The 24,430-nt window shown below is 35.8% G+C and overlaps 2 protein-coding genes across 2 annotated transcripts; both read left to right on the forward strand.

Moving 5' to 3' along the window:
• The first annotated feature begins 26 nt into the window (after positions 1 to 26).
• On the forward strand, positions 27 to 1,933 carry LOC139115304 (putative peptidyl-tRNA hydrolase PTRHD1). The gene is made up of 3 exons (XM_070677323.1): positions 27 to 217; positions 562 to 663; positions 1,407 to 1,933. The coding sequence occupies exons 1-3, from the start codon at positions 131 to 133 to the stop codon at positions 1,575 to 1,577; spliced, it is 360 nt and encodes a 119-aa protein (XP_070533424.1). The 5' UTR covers positions 27 to 130; the 3' UTR covers positions 1,578 to 1,933.
• A 14,432-nt stretch (positions 1,934 to 16,365) lies between these two features.
• Positions 16,366 to 24,070, forward strand: LOC139116456 (CMP-N-acetylneuraminate-poly-alpha-2,8-sialyltransferase-like). The gene is made up of 6 exons (XM_070679081.1): positions 16,366 to 16,967; positions 18,108 to 18,252; positions 18,675 to 18,787; positions 19,054 to 19,143; positions 19,632 to 19,879; positions 23,632 to 24,070. The coding sequence occupies exons 1-6, from the start codon at positions 16,375 to 16,377 to the stop codon at positions 23,847 to 23,849; spliced, it is 1,407 nt and encodes a 468-aa protein (XP_070535182.1). The 5' UTR covers positions 16,366 to 16,374; the 3' UTR covers positions 23,850 to 24,070.
• Positions 24,071 to 24,430: the final 360 nt, after the last annotated feature.

The raw sequence follows: 24,430 nt of genomic DNA on the forward strand, positions 1-24,430 counted from the left end.
ACCCGTTCATGTACAGTATTACAATTTAATCTTATATTTTAGCAGTTAATGGAAAAGGGACAAGTATTGTGAGGAGTATAATTAGTTTATTGATTTGGAAACTAACTTACCCAGAAGCACATCAACAAATATGGCAGCGTCCATGGTTCAATATGTGGTTGTTAGAAGTGATCTTCTACACACGCTGAAATGGCCAACAGGAGCCATCATAGCACAGGTATTGGTCGAATGATGTATGTAAAACGATGATGTATTCGATGCAATGATTTATTTTGAAAATAATGACTAAATCTAGAGACCGCGCTCTACCAGTTCCAAAAGTTCAAAACGTCTCGCGTCTGTTCAATGCCCATTTCACAGTGACACTTTGGCCTGTAAATGTCTTGGGCCTCCCCGCACCCCATGACGAATCAAAAGTGAAACGATTTCCCAATCCATATACACATTGAAACCCTGGATTGAAACAAGAATATTTTACGTAATATCGCCCTCTACTGTCCATCTAACTTTCAAACTTTTGTTTCTTTTTCTCCATCCGCTCACTCCTAACAACCGAAATAGGCCTGTCACGCATGTACTGCCGTGTTACACACGTTCCACAGTGATCCAAATGTACAACAATATACGTCAGATTTAGATCATATGCACAAGGTTGTACTTGAGGTGAGATTTGATAATTTTTTGAAATGCAAAATCAAACAATAAGTACTGAAAAAGTAGTAGCTGTGGAAACGCAGCTATCTGTTGGCAGGGTAGCGGGGATCGCTATGCGGGTCAAAGGTCAACCCCGTATCGGTGGCGGGGTTGACCTTGACCCGCATAGCGATCCCCGCTACCCCGCCAAAAGATAGCTGCGTTTCCACAGCTAAAAAGGTAGCTGACATGAGTTTTGTTTCAAATTTTCTCTGCATACTACTTCTAATACAAGTTTCGATGTCCAAAAGGCTCTTAATTTGTATAACAAACTTAAGTGACAGAGTAGTACTTCCTTTCAGCCCCATGTATCTGAAATCAGCTGAGTTTAATATGATGTATGTTACTCAGAAGAAATACATGTACCGTATATCAAATCCAACCTTGAAAAAGTTTAAAGTGCAGTTTGGCATTAGTCAATTTACAGTATATCCTATGAAAGTGATAGGAGAAGATTTGGCAGCATACTCCAAGGAAGTTTTTCCCAACAAATAGTTCTTACTCTGATTCTCTCAGCAGACCCCCAACAAGATAAATTGTCCCCATTTACTGAATATACAGAGGAAATTAAATCAGACACATACAGCCCCTCTATTTTTTGATTGTCAGACTGGAATTTGAGCAGTGTGCATATCCATATAGACACTGAAGGGAAACAGATAAAATTTAGGTTGATGTCAAGTAACATTTGATGCTATTGTGATTACTTTCAGGCTAAAGATGAAGACAGTGTTCGGAAGCTTTCTGACAAGTTACAAGAGGATAATATAGACCACAAACTGTGGATTGAACAGCCGGAAAACATACCAACCTGCTTGGCTTCAAAACCCTATCCAAAGGAGCAAATCCAGAAGTACTTTAAAAAATTCAAACTTTTCAAATAAAATATTGGTAACTCCTAACCTTATATTGTAGATAAACGCTTTAAATCTTGTTTGACCATTAACAATCTTGTATTCATCAACGGCAGCAGAAAAACAATACAGTGGTCTTGCCTTTTTACGTCAGACATGGTGAAAATAATTTTGATCTAAGAAGTGTTAAAGTGCAGTCAAAAGTACTGTGTCAAGTTCATACCAGTATCCTTAAACTTCTGTGGACTTCAGTCGATCACATCTCATTTTCAATGTATTCTTGGACTAACTGGGTCTTTTTTATCGCCTAAACTGGCAGACATGACTGCACTTTTATTTTGTGTGAATAAACCGCTAGTAATTTGTGCAATGCTTTGAAAAGCTAATTTTATCTCTTTTTACTTGAAATTTCTCATTATTTAGCTAATACAGACCTCAAAATTGAAAGGTTAATATTTTGCTCTAATTCTCTGTGGGAACTTTAAATCATTCCATTTTAAAATCAAGAATAAAAATTTGGGGTCACTGTGCAAATTTTTGTCATAAAATAACCATGCAAGATTTTCTAACATTTTGAAATTCGAACTTGGCTGCCATCCCTACGTAAACTCTAGGAGGAAAAATCACATTTTCGATTTTCACAAAAAGAAGCCAGTGAAAATTTTATGTACTCAGTGAGTTTCAAAATGAGCCCCAACAAGTGGTCACCCACAAAGGTATGTAAAGGTTTGAGAGTCTGAATATCTGTCCCCCAAGGTGCATTTTACCTTAAAGTGAACTATTGAAAATCTTCCACAGTCTCGGGTATTCTATATTTTCATGGAAACATCACTTATTGTGATACATTGTCACATTTGTAGTTACAGTTGTACAACAGACTATAGTGAGTTACAAACGCTTTGATGATATCAACATACAGCTGCAATATAAGTAGCCGTGGTTGGCCGTGGGGTTTTGGCTTCTATCGTGCGGCTTACACTATGTTTGGTTGGGGCATAGCCCAAGATGCACGACAGAAGCCCGAGCCCCATGGCCAGCCAAGGCTACAATTACTGCAGCTAATCAACATAATACATCAGGAGTCTTAATTTTCTGACTGGGCTGTGAGCTTAGAGAGATCAAGAAACAAATGTTACTCCAATACCGAAATGGCTCACAAAGTGACTTTATTTCAGATTTATTGCATTGCTTTCTCTGAAGACATTCGCAATTACATTTTTTAACAAAGGTTAAAACATTTACAACCTGCAACATTTTATGAAATCAGCAAGGATCAGCATTTTAAATGCAAAGATTGTCTAAATATCTAAAATGAGTGGTTCTTGCACTTCTAAAATGTAGTACACCTGTAGTATAGCACCTAGGCTGTCAAACATGTAAAACTTCATGATACTCAAGTTTAAGCATTTCACTTTCAAGGCGCATAATACTTTATGTTGAAATACAGATTACTTGGTGTGCCAACAAAATGCATATGGTCAATACAGTATGTTATTGTGAACAAGAGCACTCTACTTGGCTAAAAATTCAGTTGATAAAGATAATGTTGAACATAATACACACATACAGCCTGCGATGACAAGTAGAACACAAGGTAATTTGACTTAATTTATGGCAAAGAACGAGAGTCTCTATATCAAAAACTTTACAACAGCACTAGAAAACACATCAAAAGTTAAAGTAATGAAGGTTTAAGGTACCTAACATGTGAGTCTGTAAATGTAAAATTTTAAAACACTCAAACATGAGAGTTTATAGATAATTTATCCACTACATTCATGCAGGGGTCGTACTGATCATATAATATTCTCTGTTTCACTGAACCTGAGTTAACCATACAAGACAACGAAATGACAGAGACTGAAACAATTAATAGATACATTCAGAATCTTTAAAAATGATGTACGCAAGGAGAAAAAAGGTTGTCTGTGCGACTCACAGTTTTTCATTCCGTATTTGACAGCATTTTATATCATCATTTGAAACGCCATAACTAAAATCAAGGAAGTCACTGTACAGAGAAATTTACTCCAACAGTCATTTACAATACTTGACATCACCATGTCCTCGGCTACACAAATGTGGTTTTATCTATTACAATCTGCACATCAACATCAGAAATCCTAATGTGTGTAATACGTCTGCTATGATTTATGTGAAGTGAATTACATAGAGTAAAATGCAGTAACATGGAATAAATGTGTGATGAACGTGTAACCTCTTATCCTGCCAGATATGTCACTTTGTAATATGCAAAATCAGCAAAAGGTGATATTGAGTCAAAATTTATCTGTATTTTTACCTACTTCACATGGTAAGTTATAGCAGGTTTAACAAGTACATGTAAGAATCATGTTAAATTACAGTATCTATGTTTTCAGGAGATTTCAAATGTTCAAGTCTTTGTGAAAATGCAACATGTGGGACATGTTACACCCCACTGGTTTTAACAAACTTGATCTGATTGTGACATGTCAAGTTGGCAGGATAAGGATTAAGAGTGGACATTCATCTTAATTTTTACAAACACAGTTTCACAAATGTCACTCACACTCTGGGCACGCATGAAGTGCACTGAGTGTTTGAGCCAACAGTTTTGATTGATTTATCCTGCTAGGTTCATATGTCATGATCAAATCATCTTTGTTAACATCAGTGAGGCATAACTAGTCTCATATATCGCACTATCACAATTTATTTGAATTTTCAAGGCCCCTGCATACCTATTTCAATTGTGAGTTTCACTGACTAAACCTGCAATAACATACCAAGCGAATTAGGTGAAAATATGCACAGATTTGACTCAATACCACTTTTCACTGATGGGGATGTGAAACTGTCTGGCAGGATCGGGGTAAAATTTGGATTTAGAAATATAAATGACACTGGCTAATCCCTAGCTGTGGAAACGCAGCTATCTGTCGGCGGGGTAGCGGGGATTGCTATGCAAGTCAAAGGTCAACCCCGCCGTGGCGGGGTTGACCTTTGACCCGCATAGCGATCCCGCTACCCCGCCAACAGATAGCTGCATTTCCACAGCTGGCTAATCCCTGAAGGAGATCAAAACCAAGGAGCATTTCAGACACTGCATCACACAGAGACAACAGTTTGAAAGGGGGATGCTGGGATATTTCCTTGGCATGGGGAATTGAGTCTGTGATCCAGAAATCTGATCTGGCTGTCTACAAAGGATTCCCATGACTTGTTTGGAAACACAGCGTGGGTGACGTAGGCGCTGATTGCAGAAACACCTCTTTCTCAAAGAAAGAGCCTGAAACAGACACACAGAAGGAACAACACTGAAATTAACATTGGACCAAAATATAGCAAGGGATCAGAAGAAATTGTATTTTCCCTTTCTTAACACAATCCACCAATCATATCTCTCTCTCTCTCTCTCTCTCTCACTTATGAACTACTGATAAAATGCTGTCAAGGGTACATGAATTTATTACCTTGTCAAAATTGTGTCAAATAATAAAGCACTGATAACAAGACTTAGTGAATATTGCACCATATAGAATTAATATTATTTGAATCAACCCGTTCGATCACATCACACCTGTTCTTATTGATCTGCATTGGCTGCCTGTTGGTGCTCGCATCAGATTCAAAATTTTGTTAATCACCTATAAAACCATTCATCGCTTCGCACCTCTTTATTTAATTGATTTGCTTGAAATTTACACCCCAGTGAGAGATCTCAGATCAGCTGACTCTCTGCGGTTGGTGCCACCTCATGGAAACTTTAATAAGGCATATGGGCAGAGAGCATTCTCTGTTTGTGCACCTGCTCTGTGGAATTCGCTACCGCCAGTGATTCGCAACGCCAGATCTGTTGACTGTTTTAAACGTCTTTTAAAAACTCATCTTTTTAATCAGTGCTATTTGTGATTGAGTTTTTAGGATCATCTTCTGTATGGTTTTTAACTGGGACTTTTTAACTGGGATTTTTAATTTATTCTGCTGCTTTCATAATGATTTTTAATCACCGTCTTTTGTTTTATTTTATTTTTATCAATTAATTTTTTTAAATTTTTTTTATCACCGTCTTTTGTTTATTGTACGAGAATGGTACAGGTGTTGATAGATTTTGACATTGTTTGTTTTCGTTTTCTTCTATTGCTGTTGCTGGTTTTTAGTATGTGTTTGTTTCTTTCTTAAAATATGTAAATCGCACTGAGACGTATGTGTAGTGCGTGTAAGAAATAAATATTATTATTATATGCTTCTGAAATTTGGGCAACAGAAATCACTAGTACTGATAATTGTCTTGAAAGTCTTTGTATGTCGTTTTACAGATTTATTCTAGGAGTCAGTAAAGGTACTCCTTTGGAAGGCATAAGAGCTGAGTTGGGTAGACTACCATTGAAGATCTCACTCTATACGTCTGTTATAAGATATGTGTGTAGACTGAACAGTTTGCCTTCAAAAAATTCAATCTCCTTGGGTGAAATTTATTAATCGCAATTTGGGGGATTGTAATCATATGCATGTTTTCAGTTCATTGGGAGTGAAATCATATTGTCAACTGAAGAAGAAAATAAAATAAAATCTTACAAGTGAATATTTGGGTTCATGGAGGAGAAATCTGTTTGATGATGTAAGAAAAAATGGAAATGGTAACAAATTACGTACATATAGAATTTTCAAAACTGAGTTTGTCTTCGAAAATTACTTAGATTGCTTGTCTGACTTTACACTCCGTAAACATTTGTCCAAATTCAGATTGAGTGACCATAACTTGGGTATTGAAATGGGAAGAAAAAGTAAACCTAGATTACCTTTGAGTGAAAGAATCTGTCAGAGATGTGATTATAATGAAATTGATGATGAGTTTCATTTATTATTTTCATGTAAAAATCATACTTCAGAAAGAATTTTATTGGGACAAAGTAGTGGTACAGATTTTTGTAAATGTTATAGTCTCTTAGAAAAAGAAGAAGTTGTTAAAAAGTTAATGGAACAAAATGTTCTTGATCTAGCTGTATTTCTAAAGAATACAAATGTATGCTGAACCCTCCAGCAGCTCCGGGCTGAAAAATGTCCCGGTAACTTTTGTTCATTTGTCGTTCAGATTTTTACTGTTTTCGTAAAGAGCACATGTTTATACTGAGCTCAAGCAGCTCCAATGAATGTAATTAGTGCATGTTTTCGTATCATAGAGATGAATGGTTGTTTTTCTTTCTCTGTATTGTTCACTTACATTTGTAACACATCTTGATGTACCATACCATACTCTCTGTTAGTATGTGTCGAGTAAATAAAGATTGATTGATTGATTGAATTACCGAACAGGCCTTCATATTGAATATTTTGAAAACAAACCGCGAATGAGTGCCTGTACTGAGGTAGAGTTATGGCATGAAAGATTTGTCATTGCTACAACGTGAGTTTCGCCGTTAGAGAGGAAATCACTGTTTTAAGACGGTTCCCCTGTTGTAACTAGATATGGTGAACATAAACAAGGCTAAAGGTAAGCGATTTTATGGAGATGATGTGCACAGGCATTCGACTCGATGGCAAGCAAACTCGGCTGAAGCTAGCAGCCAAAACCTAGCAGCCAAAACTATGGTGTGGAAGCTAGCAGCTTGCAAGTCACTTTCCTCCTATATTTTGAAGTCAGGTGAACATCAATCAAATGTACAAGGTTCTTTGTACATGTATCAACAAAAACACATCATTTACTAATTAATTTCTTTGCATAAATTATCTCCATTCTAATTAGCACCTGGCATCCAAGCTAGCCTATGGCTATAAAGCACAATGCATTGTCTGCTTGAATGAAAGAAAGAGTGTGTACCCATTACACCTAGCATGTCTTACACATATACATCCATACTAACAAACTACACTTATCTCATTTCTTAATTACTTTCTTTGCATAAATTATCTCCATTCTATTAGACGTCTAGTATGCTAGCCTGTGGCTATACGACAGAATGTAGTGTCTGCCGGAATGAAAGAAAGAGTGTGCACACATTACACCTAGCATGGCTTACACATATAAATCCATACTAACAAACTACACTTATCTCATTTCTTAATTAATTTCTTTGCATAAATTATCTCCATTCTAATTAGCATCTATATGCTAGCCTATGGCTATAAAGCACAATGCATTGCCTGCTGTAATGAACGAAAGAGTGTGCACCCATTACACCTAGCATGTCTTACACATATACATTCATACATGCAAACTTCACCTGTTTCATTTCTTTATCAATTTCTTTGCATAAATTATCTCCATTCTAATTAAGGGAGCGTTCAGTTATTATGGCCGGGGGTGGGCCGGCAAATTCTTCCTGGGCATCAAGCAAAATAAGTGAACCTCCCCTACCCATTGTACCAAAAAATTGATGACCCCCCCCCTTTTAAGATGACAAAAATTTCATGACCCCCCCCCCCCTCCCACATTGCTTGAGTAAAGCTGCACAACCATACACCTCGGAGGGATAGAATCAAAAAAAAAATTCTCAGATATTTTCAAATGACCCTCCTCACAAACTCACAAAGTGTTAATGTTCAAATTTCCCCTTCTGACTTGCTATGATTTTGAAATTACCCTTGAAGGGATTAGACAGAAATTACATGTAGATCGCAATATTTTTGCGGAAGCGTGTGCATAAAAATTTTGATATTGGATTTAATTGATGATCAGCTGTTGATAATGTTGATTCACTATACATGATAGTGTATGAGAAACTATTAAATACTATTTTAATACAAAACTATATCTATGCATTTATAGATGTTTGATCATTGACATAAATGTACTTACAACTGGTATGTGGACAAAAAATTGAATTTAGAATTTCACCAAAAATGTTCATCCACTATACATACGAGTCTATGATAAAATTGTGAACAATTTTTTTTGGAATGAAAAACTTGCTATACATGAGCATATACAGACGTTGAATAATTAACATAATTGTACTTGATTAGAATATGATGGTTAAAGGTGCATATTATGTGTACAAGAAATCTGATTTTGAAATTTCACTGAACGTGTTCATCCACTATACATGGGAGTCTACGAGGAAACTATAAATAATTTTTTTTTCCAATACAAAAATAGGTAAATCTGTGTATTTATGTACTCCCGATTATTAACATCAATGAACTTGATTAGACTAGGGTGGTAACAAATGGATGTGTTCGCCAGAAATTGGATTTTGGAATTTCACCGAAATGTAGATTCACTGTACATGGGAGTCTATGAGGAAACTATGAATAATTTTTTTTCCAATACAAAAATAGGTAAATCTGTGTATTTATGTACTCCTGATTATTAATATGAATGTATTTGATTAGACTAGGGTGGTAACAAATGGATGTGTTTGCCAAAAATTGGATTTTGGAATTTCACAAAAATGTAGATTCACTGTACATGGGAGTCTATGAGGAAACTATAAACAATTTTTTTCCAATACAAAAATAGGTAAATCTGTGTATTTATGTACTCTTGATTATTAATATTAATGTACTTGATTAGACTAGGGTGGTTACAAATGGATATGTGTGCAGGAAATTGGATTTTAGAATTTCACCTAAAAGAATTATTTAACTTTTCATGGTACTAGTAGTCTACAGGTAACTGTTTAAAACTTGCCATATCTCTAATATGTAAGTAATAGGAATTGTTCATTGCCCTCAGTGAGCTCCATTGACAATAAGACATGCCTCAGAGTTGCCAAGTCAAGATGTTCATGTGATAGATAATTATATTTTTGTTCAGATTTACAATTAAATGACTTCAGAGAATAAAATCATGCAGCGAATCATTTTTATCTCTCAGAATATTTCTGAACACTGAAACTGCTTGTTGACGGGACGGATACTTATGAAAATTAAGTGACCCCCCTCTGAGCTGTTTGAAAAATACATGACCCCCCCTTTGCAGTTTTTAAATTTGAGATGACCCCCCCCCTCTCTGGATTTTGCCGGCCCACCCCCGGCCGTAAAAACTGAACGCTCCCTAACATATATATGCTAACCTATGGCCATACAGCAGAATATAGTGTCTGCCTGATTGAAAGAGAGAGTGTGCATCAATTTCAACTAGCATGTCTTACTCATATACATCCATACTAACAAGCTACACTTGTCTCATTTCTTAATTAATTTCTTTGCATAAATTATCTCCATTCTATTAGACGTCTAGTATGCTAGCCTGTGGCTATACGACAGAATGTAGTGTCTGCCGGAATGAAAGAAAGAGTGTGCACACATTACACCTAGCATGTCTTACACATATACATCCATACTAACATACTACACTTGTCTCATTTCTGAATTAATTCCTTTGCATGAATTATCTCCATTCTAATTAGCATCTATATGCTAGCCTATGGCTATAAAGCACAATGCATTGCCTGCTGTAATGAACGAAAGAGTGTGCACCCATTACACCTAGCATGTCTTACACATATACATTCATACTAACAAACTACACTTATCTCATTTCTGAATTAATTTCTTTGCATAAATTATCTCCATTCTAATTAGCATCTATATGCTAGCCTATGGCTATAAAGCACAATGCATTGCCTGCTGTAATGAACGAAAGAGTGTGCACCCATTACACCTAGCATGTCTTACACATATACATTCATACTAACAAACTACACTTATCTCATTTCTTAATTAATTTCTTTGCATAAATTATCTCCATTCTAATTAGCATCTATATGCTAGCCTATGGCTATAAAGCACAATGCATTGCCTGCTGTAATGAAAGAAAGAGTGTGTACCCATTTCACCTAGCATGTCTTACACATATACATCCATACATGCAAACTTCACCTGTTTCATTTCTTTATTAATTTCTTTGCATAAATTATCTCCAATTAATTAACATATATATGCTACCCTATGACCATACAGCAGAATTAAGTGTCTGTTTGAGTGAAAGAAAGAGTTGCATCCATTTCACCTAGCATGTCTTACTCCTACACATCCATACCAGCAAACTACACTTGTCTCATTTCTTAATTAATTTCTTTGCATAAATTATCTCCAATTAATTCACATATATATATGCCAATATATATTTGTACACTGGAAGGTCCATTATATTAGAGCACTGAAACCAACACGTCAGCATACTTGAATGACAGACTTTCCAGTCAAGCAAATTTTCAGTGAACCTGTAATTGTCAGTCACAAGATTTGAAATATATTTGGTTCATTATTTCCTCCTATGTGCATTGTTTTGCAGGTGACCTTCCAGACAAGATGAAGCCTCAACTGAAGAAACTGAAAGATTTGCTGTTGAGTAAACCCCTACATGATGTCCTGGCAATGATGTGATCTTCATCAGTGCTCTCAGCAACAGACGAATGGCAGCCTAGCTTTGGTGGATCAATTATCAAACACTGCAGCAATCCACTCTGGGAACACCATCCCCTATATCCAGTCACAAAATCTAGTCTGCACCATCTATTTCAAACTGTTTGTTGAATCGTAGTATCCTACAAATCAGCAGATACAAGTTCAAGGCCAGCTTCAACGTGTTCACCCCAATTTCATGTGAACAGTTCCAATATCATAATTGATAACAATAGGCCTTGGGTCAAACCATGGTGTCAAAGACTGAAACTTTTCTCATCATGCATTGTATTCCATGAAGCAACCAAACCATCTTAATACCAGTCTCTGTTTAACCCCCATCCTGCCAAGCTGTAGGTTATTGCATTGATTTTCAGGATGTCCAGAAGCTGGCATTCGCCAGCCATTCTCATGTGAAGTTGAAGTGAAATTCAGTCATGTCGGCATGTAACAGCCAGACAAGGCCAATAGAAAATACCATGTTAAGGTAGATTGAAGAAGCCAGCGGGGTCAAACTGCCAAACTGAACTCAAGAATTATACAGTTTAATTTCTTCTATTTAATTCTGCGTCAGTGAAAATAAATGTTGAATATTTACAACCTTTCACTGACATGGCAGGATGGCAATTGTTTGACTTGGCAGGAAAATGTTTGAAGAACAACTGCATCTCTTCTTTTAATACACCATATGTGGGCGAGGGACGTAGTGAGCACACATTGTTGATGTGATAAAATATCATTCCCTTAGCAGATGATGTCAAAGATATTGGACACTTGGCTAAGTTATTTTTTGAAATAGTATGAAAGATGTGACATGAAAAGGTTTTTCTGTAATGATGTTTCATGTTAAATATAGTGTGTCTCATGAAATATAGACACAGTTTACTGAAGCTTTTGTCAGCTTTTAAATCTCTTGTCACAAACCTTGAACTAGCATTCTTTGGGCTATCACCATTTCATGAAGTATTCACAACACAGTGTGTAAAAGGAGCAATCATGATAGGTGTGTTACAAAAACACTGGCATTGCATTTGATTTCTCTAGAAAACGTCAACAAAAGGACGTGTGAAAAATGATGAGTCAGCAGGGTTATTTCTGAATGGTTGTGCTAAATGCACTTCTTCATTGCTTGGTCCATCATCCTTTTCTTAATGTATCTGAGGGGCGTTAGGAGAGGAAAGTTCTATCAATTTAATCTGAAAGGAAATTGCTATTCTTTTCTGTTATTTGGCTTCCAACTTTGACAACTAAAATTTGTCATAACACATTTTGAACTACACATCGTACATGTAGAGATAGGGCATTAATTTATTACATGGTGTATTGTGTATGTCATCAAATCAGATGAATGTCTGCTTTTATATCACACTTGTACTAATGCACAGCTTAATTTCTATTTGCAGATTATATTTTTGAGTACACTCATAAATATGGCTGCCAATAAACTTTTACATTAAAATGTAAACATTGCCTGCCTCTCTGCACTCAGAGAAATACAAAAGCATTTCTGATAAACTGACCCTTTACGAAGATGGCGACCTTCACTTTCTTTACACATACAGTTTATTGGACAAGGCCTAAAAGACGGGGTGTGAAATGTGAACCATAGATTGTTAGTGATTTTTTCACATGCTGCAGAGTGGAAAAGAACTTGATCCTGTTGAACCCATATACAATGTAGGGATTTTCCCAGTGTTTCTGAAGAGAAAGGCAGCTCAACTCTTATCAAAAACGATTCTAACTTTTAATAACATTCATACGTATTTATTATAATTTGTGTAGACAATAAATGCCTTTTTCACCAGAGATGAAGGCCATTTTTGATGCATTGTCACACTAAGTGATGCCTTCAGCAATTATGAGAGTCTTGAATACGGTTTGTGAGAATAGAGTGTCGTTGTTGAACTTTAGATTCAATAAATAATTTAGCAGAACTACCCATGCATAAAAATATGCTCTAAACAAATTATTTGAGTGTAAATTTACTGAGCGGTACATACAATAACATCGTTTAAGTTAGTAGGCGTTCTTTGAAATACTGCTTCACAGGTTGCGGCGATTTAATATCATGAATATATCTTTAACGAATCGTGTGCTTTTTATCTCAAAAACCTCAAGATTTGTTAGAATTTCTATTTGAACATATAAAAAAACAAGAGAAAACCCCTGAAAAATTTGCACACCAAATTACTGTGCTTTAAGGTAGTCTGTATCTCGAAAGTAAAAGACTTAAACTTTTGGTCAACCTTCCTAAATGAAACTTTGGTCAACCTTCCTAAATGAAACTTTCAACCATTCTCTTTCCAAATCGTTAATAAAAGTCAGGGGTCACCATGCAAAGTTTGGAACTAGCGAAACAAATCACCCAATATTTTGCGATATTTGAAATTCAAAATGGCCACCATCCCTGTGTTAACTCTGAGGGGAAAAATTAAATAATGGACTTTCGAAAAACTACGACTGTGAAAGTTTTCCTTTCTCCAAGAGCTTTTAAATGAGCCCCCACAAGAGGTAGATCAGAAAAGAATTGTAGAAATTTGAGAGTCCGACTATAGCTGTCCCCGAGGTGCGTTCAACCTGAATAAAGTTGTACATTATACCTATACGTGTTCAGAGCTATCTGATTTGCGGTTGGGTTCTCGTTTCAAAACGTGAACATGTAATTGTATTCTTTACACTGGAATCGATTACGATTTTCTATAGTACTTAGCCGTTTACACATATTATTAGCATATTTGTTTTGATAGCCTTGGTAGATAATTGGTCACAGTTGCACATAAAAAAACATGAGCATGGGCGTACTTTTGATGCAGGTGTACAAAAACACTGATACATTGGCTTTGTGTACGTTTTGATGATACTGTTGGATTCAGCACTCTTCGAACTCGATGTCTGAAATTTTAAGTCCCTAGTAGGCTGTGAAGTAATAGTAGGGGATCAATTTTGCATATTTTAATATTAAGGCTTTACTTTTCTAGGAAATCCATGTTTCTGCTCTGTGTAAAATTAATATTATCAGTTTCGAATTTTGCCGCCACGTAATTCAAAATTACTGTATTTATCTATTCAATACACAACATATCTTGACCATGTCTTAATGTAAAAAGAATAGTACAACTGAATGCCTGCTTTTCATCGGAATAATATTTTACACAGTTTGTCAAAATCTAAACAAAATATTCATAAATGACGCTGAAAAAATAATTTGAAATTTAATAATATAAACAACTGTATTTTGAGAACTATTTATGGCCGGATGTTTGGTTATTCAAGGTTTTCTTTTAATTTCATAAGACCTTTCAATTAGCTTATGTTTGATTTCTTTACCATGAAAAATAAAAAATGACCTGACATGGCCATAAATTATTTCTCATTATTAATCATTTTATTGAATGTAGAAAGTGTCTATTCACAATGGGGTTTATCTGCCGTAGATGAAAACCGCTTGTGGAGAAGAAGACTCGTACCGTTATGCTGTCTGAATTTAGGGTCGCAATTTTCGCCTTAAAATTAAGTGGTTGGTGTTGAAAAATATTGAACTGGTGAGCGATATACCACATTCCGAGTACGTGCAGGTGAGCTGAAATTTGCTCTGTTATGCTGTTGTATTTCAGAAAACCTAACCCGTTAATATGGACAGTAGCAAAATGTACTTATCGCGTCGCTCTTAAGCTTAAAGCACAGCGCAGAGCCTCAGAGGTTACAACTAAAGGCTATAGTATTTTTACACCGGCGCCGAAGTCATTTTTTGTCACCTCTATAAAATATAACGCAGTTAATTTTTTCAGATTGTTACTTATTTTTGGATAAAAAGCTATAGCCAATGAAATGTAATAACCATTTAGTCCAAAATCATCGAAACAATTTACAGAAAAATTCATAAAAATTTGTAAAACGTTACACTTAAATTTTGGTGGGAAAAAATTACAGCACTCAAAGGGACTTTTAAATTCAGTTAAGCATCAATTTAAAACTACATGTATGTACACGACCGCCATCTCAACACAAGATCGTTTGTTTGCCTACATACGTTCGCGCCCTTTGCCACGCACCCACAATCACGTTTCTCCCCTATAAACATGGACAATTTTAGGAAAACTGTAACGTGAGTGCCACTGATCGCTAGTATTTCAATGTTCGCGGCATGTACAATTTCTCTGTGTCGATGTAACATGAAGTCTTCGAAGCACAACCGTTGATTTTTGTCATACAGCATTCTCTTCCCATGCCATATCAGCGCAAACGACAAGTTGACAATTTTGTTTGTCCTTTGATTTATTGCCACCTGTATAGATGTAGATTAATACGTTTAGAATGTATGTGTACTCTTTCAGGTAGAACGCGCCTTGGGGATAGATATTGTTTGGACTCTCAATTTTCTACAATTCTTTTCTGATCTACCTCTTGCGGGCTCACTTTAAAGCTCTTGGAGAATGGAACACTCTTACCGTCTTAGTTTTTTTGAAAATCCAAAATTTAATTTTCTCCATAGAGTTAACACACGGATGGCAGCCTTTTTGAATTTCAAATATTGCAAAATGGTTGGTGATTTGTTTCGCTAGTTCCAAACTTTGCACGGTGCCCCGACTTTACTGTTGATTTGGCAAGAGAATGGTTTAGAGTTTCATTTAGGAAGGTTTGAGCAAAAGTTTCAATTTCGCCGCCATGACAGATAAGACAAAACAAAAAATTCATTTTGATAATGTCACTGAAAGATTGTATATGCAATTGCATTCTTGTACGATGCATGTATACATTGGCCTATCGGAGCAATTGAAATGACAAAAACAAACATTGACATATGCATTTGCTTAATTGCTTTTATTTCACTGATGTCATGCGTTGAAAGACTGATATCATTAAAGTTATGGCGTGCATGCTACGGTTGAGTTGTTCGACTCAATTGCCAAGATCATTTCACCGTGTTACATTGAAAATTGACCTGCTGTTCGGTACGTATTCTTAATAATTTGAGTTTTTTTTCAGGACCTTGTAAAATTCAATGAATTTATTGTGATAATAACATGTATTTTGTTTACTATTTGGGGCCTATTTGGTAAAATAACCTTCCCAAATTTCTCATTAGATTATTTTTAATTTGGAATATTGATCAAATGAGAAGTCTCCAATTACGCCCAGTGACTCAGCAACATCATCTTTCCAACATCTCGAATGTATCCGGGAGTTATTTTTCAAATATGTCCCAAGAACATGTCTGCAGAAACATACATACATGCATACATACATACATGCATACATACATACATACATACATACATACACACACACACACACACACACACACACACACACACACACACACACATACATACATACATACATACATACATACATACATACATACATACATACATACATACAAGCATACAAGCATACAAGCATGCATGCATCCACATGAATGCACCCATCCATTCCCGATTGTTTCACACCTAAAATACATTTTAAACTTTCGTTGCAGGTCGAAGGATCAAAGATGCTCATTACTGGGAGATTTGCTTCGCGTCAAATGTTAGTATTCCTATTTGGATTTACAACTGGGTTTACCGGTTGCATGACAGCGGTATTGGTGTTGTATGTAACCATGCCTATGACACAGTATTATACAGTGTCCCAGATGAAAGTGTACAGTGTACTCTCACAAGCCGAAGATAAAACTTCAGGTACAAGGGCCTTTGCTGGAAATGGAGTAGCTTTTCAACACGTGAATAATATGTCAACAGGGATAAATTCAACGACATTTTCCAAGGCTTTAAACTTTGACACAGTCTCAACATCAGTCAATGGAACAATGGACTTGAAATTACTCAAAAAGGCTGAAAAGTTATTGTCATTGAATGAAACGAGGAAACTAGACTCAGTCAATAAGACTAAGGCTAGAAAGATGTCAGTCAATGAATCAATAAAATTAGTATCAGACAAAAATACTACAAAGTCAAGGTCTGTCAAGGAACACAGTAAGCAAGTTATATACAGGGTGACTTACAAGTCACCAGTGACTCCATCGACTATATTCAAGTCAATTCGGAGAGATTGGAAGTTCAACGCTAAAGAGGCAAGAAAACTGAGGTAAGTACGACGACTTTTGTCATTTAATTGTGATTTACTTGCGAAGTAGAATAACATGATTATGAGTTGAGACAATAACTTGAATACTTTTCAATTTGCCGGTGAATCTGCTACCATTGAAGTAAATTCAGGTCACTCTGTACTTTCCCCATGCTTCGACTGCTTCGAAGTACCGAGAGAAGTTGAATAACTTGTTCCGTTGGAAAACCGAAACATAAAGGTACTGTCACCTGTTCCAATTTTGCCGCAGTTACCATGGAAACGTGAAAAACACTTGCACTTTCTGGTTAACGGCATGACTTATAGATTAGCTCCTGTGCTATATATGGAATATGGTACCGAACTGCTGTGCTTCTTTAATGTCTAGCTATTTATCTGTCTGATTACGACAACTGCAAAAAAAGATTGATCAATTGAATCTTTGTGGATAACTACACTTAGTAAGATAGGAAATTGGTAATATTGTCACTTGGCCGCCCTCGTGATCGGCATTACTCAGTATTATTAGGCCTACTGATGTCATACATTGATGAATATCTCAACGCGCGGTTAACGACCTTAAGGTTTTCACGATGAGCTCATTCAAGTGTTTTCAAATGATGTCGTTCACTCAGGAATTTGCGTTTGCACATATGAGAACCATCTATCTATTAATCTTTGTCAACAAGTTTACCCTTTAAATGCTTGTGTATCTTTTAAATTGATAGTCAAATTCTCTTCAATTCAATGTACAAGTTTTATGAACAGTCTGATCAATGGACTAGTTAGAAAATACTGACTTTGCAAGTCTTTTTCCCTGACAAGAGAGCTTATTTTATCCTTGTAGGATTGAAATAGTCTATCATTATATATGTTAATCCGCAATTCATTATAGGGTAGATAACGTTTTCAAAACAAGATCAAACAAAATAAAATAGAATGCACATTAAGTGCAAACATCGCAATTACTATAGGGAATTGTTCATAAAATAATAATGCTTGTTCTGCAGGCTTTTCCTGCATCATGATTAATTGACGGGTTTATTGGTTCGCAATATTGAAATAAGCCAATCATGTGACGAATAAAGCAAGAACCAGACTGACTGACACAAGTTTTACAGTGAGTACGGCACTGAAAACTTTCGAATGCTTTTTCTTCAGGGACCGTTTAGAAAAAGACTGTAATACAAGCGAAGAGTTCACAGTCACTCAGGAAAACGTGGAACTCAATGGTACAATACCGTTTGATGCTGAGACGAGAGAATCACTGAATGTATCTCGAGACGTGTACAGCAGATTTCCTAAGGTAAATTAATTTACATGCGATATTGTCTTTATCGCTTTGAATATATTCTTCTGATTACACAGACTATACAATACCGCCGTATTCGTATCAAAATCATATGCAACCCCTGTACAAAATCCTTATGTTCTTTGACCTTTATCCGTTGACACCATATGGTCGTATATCATACTTCCTTTCTCCTCGTTAAATAATTTATGTAATAGATTTAAAGGTATACTGTCACCTGTTTCAATTTTGCCACAGTTACCATGGAAAGATAACACCTAACCAATCACATATTTTAAGCGGGTGGCCGCTTTTAAATAACAACGCCCTCACATGGGCATTTTGAATACCAAGGAACGCCCCTTTGACATTATATGAGCATATTTAGATTACAGATGACTGTATACCTTTAAACCAATCTTTATTCTTTTCCTTAGGAAATGCCTTACAAGGAAAAATTATTTAAAAATTGCAGTTTGGTTGGAAATAGTGGTATTCTGCTTCACAGTAATTGTGGAAAGTCCATAGATTCCTCAGATTTCGTTATCAGGTCAGTCCCTGCACTGTTCGTATTTTAATCAAGCAAGCCTTGTGGCCGAGACTCAATAGTTATTCTATTTGGGAAAGAGGCGCTAGTCTTATCTATTTAGTTATTTAGATCGTTCTTAATACATTTTTCTATCATTAACTTAAACCATCTTTGTGGATGTACAAGTAGTTTTTAGTCATTTTAACTTGTGCCCAGATCAATAGGTTTACTCTATGCTTGCAAGCTGATTGGCTGGAACAAATTCTTTTATATATCTTCCTTTTCAGATTCAACTTGGCAAGGGTGAGGAATTATTCTAAAGATACTGGTTCCAAAACAAACCTTGTTACATGCAATCCTTCTATCTTAACAGCAAAGTAAGTATTGAAATCAGCCACTGTCCGTTAGCTAACTGCCATTAACTATATCTAGGGAGACACCGTGGCCATAATATATCCCAAAATGTTTGTGTTTAGGCTGTTGGGATATGGTTGAGCTCACTATAATTTTTGAACATTGGCCAAACTAGTTCAAGATTTTCGTTGCGTTTTGCTGTCTCATGTTATGCATCGTTGACTTGGAAGACGCAAAGTCCAGTTTCGTGTAATGGGGTGCCTGTTTGTGGAGGGCGTTACATAAGACCAAGATAGTGCGAGTTTGCATAAAGGGAAATTTTCTTTGCGGAAACCTACCATATGGTGAAAGCCTACACATTACATTGATCTACTTTTATTCCTTTCAGAAATATATCAGATGTCATTTGAATTATTATAAAAGTCTCACAAATACATATCAAAAATGTAAGCAGCACTGTCCTGTTCAAAATTGGAAAAAAAACCCTTAAAAATGAATTCTTGTTCTGCAGTTATTCCAGTGTTAATAACACGACTGGAGCGGCAAAGCTTGTCAGCTACATGAAACGAGAGTATGGTAATGCAACGGTCTATTCGGCCGCCTTTTCCTACCGTCGATACGCAGAGCCAGTTTTCAATGCCCAAGACATCCTAGAAGATGCAAATATCAAACTATATTACGTCCATTCCAATTACATCGCATCGGTTAAACGGTTTTTCAAAAGAGAGAGGAAAATCAAAGAACAGAGAACATCATCGGGTGAGATTACATGTCATGTTTACGCACATAGTGTACATTCATGATTTTGTAGTATTTTCGTACATTTACATGAAAAGTTTAACTTTGATAACGGAACAGATGTAGTATTAATATCATGAATATATCTATATAGGTAGCTTGTGAAGTTGCGATGTAATTAAATATAAGTAAAACAAAGTATAAAAAACAAAAGGTACTAAAAGCAACCATCTGCTTTACCTTTTGATGTTTTTTGATTATTATTGTTCTATTTGTAAATGACGCTTGCTGCTCTAATTTACACCGCCTGTTTGTTTGCAATCCTGTGCTTTTGTCTACTTACTAAATTTTATTCCGGAGTTCATTTTATCATAATACTTCACATTTCAACATACGTTTGTGAGAAGAAGAAGAAGAAGAAGAAGAGAAGAAGCAGAAAATTTTTTTCTGATGAAAGTTTAATACTAAAATCAAACTCTTCAACAGAAAAGTACATGTCAGATCAACTCAATTTTTAAAGATGAAAAAGCAAAAATCAGACAAAAAGACCGTAGCATCTGATGATCAATCCCTGAAGAACTGGAATAAAACTGGAAAATGAAGGAAATGAAAACCAATAACTGAAAAAGCAATATGACACCAAAGCATTGACGAGACAGAGGAGATAACTGATGAATTAAACAGACAGGTAGCTATACCACAGCGACATGCAGATAAATACTAATCGATATTAAAGGGCCGTCATGGAGAAGGCCTTTGATTGAAGTGAGTTCTCCTTGTTCTAGGAAAATATAAGACTTTCAGACTCTTAACAGCTCAAGATAAAATTTAGGCAGAATATCTGGAACAGACTGAAAAATTATTGCAAAAAAGTTGGGAAGTATGATTGAAGTCATCACAAAAAAAGGAAGGATGGTCCATACCTAATGTCTTTAGGAATAGTTTAATCCGAAATCTTTCAAACAAGTAAAGAGTTCAATAAGATTTTACCCTCTTAACTTCAATGGAGCAAAAATTAATTTACTCGCCAAGCAAAGTTTTCCGTGCAAGAAGAAATCAAGAAATATATGGTTAATTCATCAATGATGCAAGAAGGAGAACAAAGGCAAATTAAAGGATGAAAGAGTTTGGTCGCAGCAAGCCGATTAATCACAATAACATGGCCCAGGAATGACATACCAGCACCATATCTATCCTACCAGGATATCTTATTATCAATCACATTAACACATTTACTCCAGGTTTTTCGAAAAATACTACTGTAACCCAAGTAAGAGCCATGGACTTTGAGACCAAAACCATTCCACTAACCTCCCAACGATGATTTTTACAAACAACCCCGAAATGAGCCAACCCAAAGACCTTGAGAGTTAGTTAATTTTTGCATTTCTGGCACGCTCATAGATGAAAATCAACATCATAACGTACAAAAATACTCATTAGTAACAAGAGTATTGATACCGGTACCATCAGCATGAACTGAAAGATTACATTTTCGATAACCTGAGTTTAGAATCGTGACACCTTGAATAATATTGTTTCGTCTAACCTTGTGTAAAAAATGTTCAATAAAGCTGACCAGACAAGAAGCAGATATCACGAGGAAGCTAAATGGATCGGGCAGGTACTGTTAACACAGACAAGACTATCGACAAGTGTATAGAGGAGTTTGATAAAATTTGTAAAATTTTCACCCAAACGAATGCAATGTTTGAGAAAGGTAATGATGACTGACATGAGCCGATCCAAAGAAGAAAATGAAGAGGAAGATTCGATTGACTATGAAAATGAATGCATTCTCTGATCAATGAATATTATTAAAAATCTGTCTGTTATGGATGATTTTGACCTGAATGACGCCATTAATCTTTTCATGGTGCAGGAAAGCATGACCCTTACGCCTGAACGCCTTGATATGCTTCAGAGATTAAGCGTTTTTGCGCCCGAGGGGAATCGCTTTGATAGTTCCAACCACTCTAACGAGTTTCTATAAATGCTTTTACAAAATTTTATCAGGCATAAAGGGAGGAATATTTTACAAAATTAGTTTTTAAGGCTGCTCCACTATATGCGCAACATCAACAAACTCATCAAAAAAGCTTTTTTTCGCGATGTTGACCAACCTATAAAATCCTTAACAAATCCACGGATTAGCATAATTAGTTGTGTTGACCAATTAATTACAAAATGTGTATATGAGAGATAAACGTCCTTGTAATAGGGTGTAAAATGAATAGAGTCAAGAGGCTAAGTTAGGTTATATATTCATTTATTGTATTTACTCCGATCAGTCAGAGCATGAAGAAAAGGAGAGGGACTGAAAGAGAATACAGTGAGGAAAAACTCAATAATATTAATAACGTCTGGGCCGCCTGTGATGGGGATTGAAAGCTTGCCATATCCCCTTCAAGTTGTCAGGCTGAGTACCTGCTGTACGTCCGGCATGACTTCCGTCTATGCCGGAATTTTTGGTGACTTCACCGTACTCCAGTGCTATCTTGAAACGGTTGTACTCAACCATTTATCTCGTGCAAAATCACCGAATCAGGAAAGATACAAAGTAGCGTATATGACGCTTTTACTGAACACAAAAACTAAGATGATGCTCAATACAAGGTATAGGCCCTTGTATGGTTTACCTATAGTGTCGTTGCACTTGTGTAGAATCCCTTCTAATGGTTAATTGATGCAATATCAGGCAAAATTAAAAAGTACCATTGAGTTTCTTTCCGGTTAATGGTAATACTTTAGCATTTAAAATTCAAATCTGAAAATCTATCGATTCAATCAATAAGGGAACTCACTCTTTGACATCAAAATACAAGGATAAAGCTACAACGAAAATATGGATACTTAACCGAACAATCGAATGGTTTCACTTTTAAAAGGAAAAAAATGATATAAGAGCTAAGAGAATTTGGTAACATGCGACCTCTGAAAGAGACCATAAATAATAATGAAGTGCACTGTCAAGTGGAGAAGATAAGAAAACAAAGTTGTAGATCGTGGTTGATCAAGACCATCTAAAATAACTGCATAGTTCAGAAGCTATTTTGTAGACGTGACCTGACGGCAACGATTGACCACTTGTAATGAGCTATTATAATATGATTTTGAGTGATATGTATCTTACGTGCATAAGATTTTTTTGTTTGTTTTGTCCTGTAAGCTATCTTTCCTGCATCTCGCTTTTGCCTACGTGGAGGTTACTATCTCGCCATTTTTGTTCTATTTAAGAAAGTCATATTTTCATTTCGTCAATAAATTATGTCAAAACATGTGGTTTTACCTTTTACATATATTTCACCATGCACAATTTGCAATATCATAATTTAAAAAGGAGTTCGGACTAGAGTTAAGTTGTCAATAATAACATTGGACGTAGGTATGCGTAACAACTAAGTGCTTGTGCCGCAAAGTTTAAGCATCAACACGACTTTGCGAGGGGATATGAGACTGTACTTTAATGTACGTGCAGAAAGAACAAAAAATAATAGAAAAATATTAAAAGTTAAAGCTGATGGACAGAACAGCAACAAAACGAATTTCGTTGTTTGGCAAATTCGAAGTAACTTTCTTCTCCAATCTGAAGTTTTTTGGTGACTCTGATTTATATTTTTTATTAGGACAAAACAATTTTAAAGAATCGTCAAGCAAAGAAGAGAATTAACAGAAGGTTGCAAGTTTTATATCAGAGATGTATGCTGCTTTACGATCCCTATAATATCAAAGGGGAATCTGAACTTGGTTTTTTTTTCAATTATCTGTTTCAGGATTGCTTCTTTTAGCTGGCGCATTAAGTTTTTGTCAAGAGATACACCTCTATGGATACTGGCCATTCCCAAATGATCCGCATGGAAAACGGTTGAATTACCATTATTTTGACAAGTACTCATGGATGACAAAAAAACACGACATGCCACTAGAATTCAAGTTGTTGGTTGATTTCCATAACAGAGGCATACTACGACTACATGTTGGGAAATGCTAACGTGCACGAGTAGCAATGGTATCGAACAACATCCAGCACACTTACTTTTTAACAATAACAATGCAATTTACATATGATTGTGTTCCAAGCGGCTGCTCAGTTAAGCTGTATACCATGTCAGGTCAGCCATGCTTCACAAACAAAAAGGTCATACAAAGCACGGTACCTTCACCCACTGTGTACAAACTATTACTGAAATATGATATATTGGTATCGTGAATGCATTCAGTAGAATGCATTCGTAAATATATTTTGCTAATAGAAATTAGGGAAATGAAATGAAAGCAAACAAACAACGTAATTTAATTGCTTTTGTTTTAATGATCTTCGTCGTGACAAACGTTAATATTTTACCTGAGTTAATGGATGTAACTCAGTCCAAACCGGCTTGTTCAGATCAACCAAGTACTGTAAGTTTAATGACAGTGAGAATACTTTGCCGTGACCTTAGAATTACTTTTATGATTTAGATGTGTAAACTTCGAGGAATTATTAAACAGTTTAGTTTTGATTGTTTGGTCGATTTTGGCAAAATAATCTTCGATTAAATAATGCTGTTAAAAATGCTTAGAAATTGGGAT

This window comes from Ptychodera flava, chromosome 17 (assembly GCF_041260155.1).
Source record: "Ptychodera flava strain L36383 chromosome 17, AS_Pfla_20210202, whole genome shotgun sequence".
In the NCBI taxonomy this organism is placed as follows: Eukaryota; Metazoa; Hemichordata; class Enteropneusta; family Ptychoderidae; genus Ptychodera; species Ptychodera flava.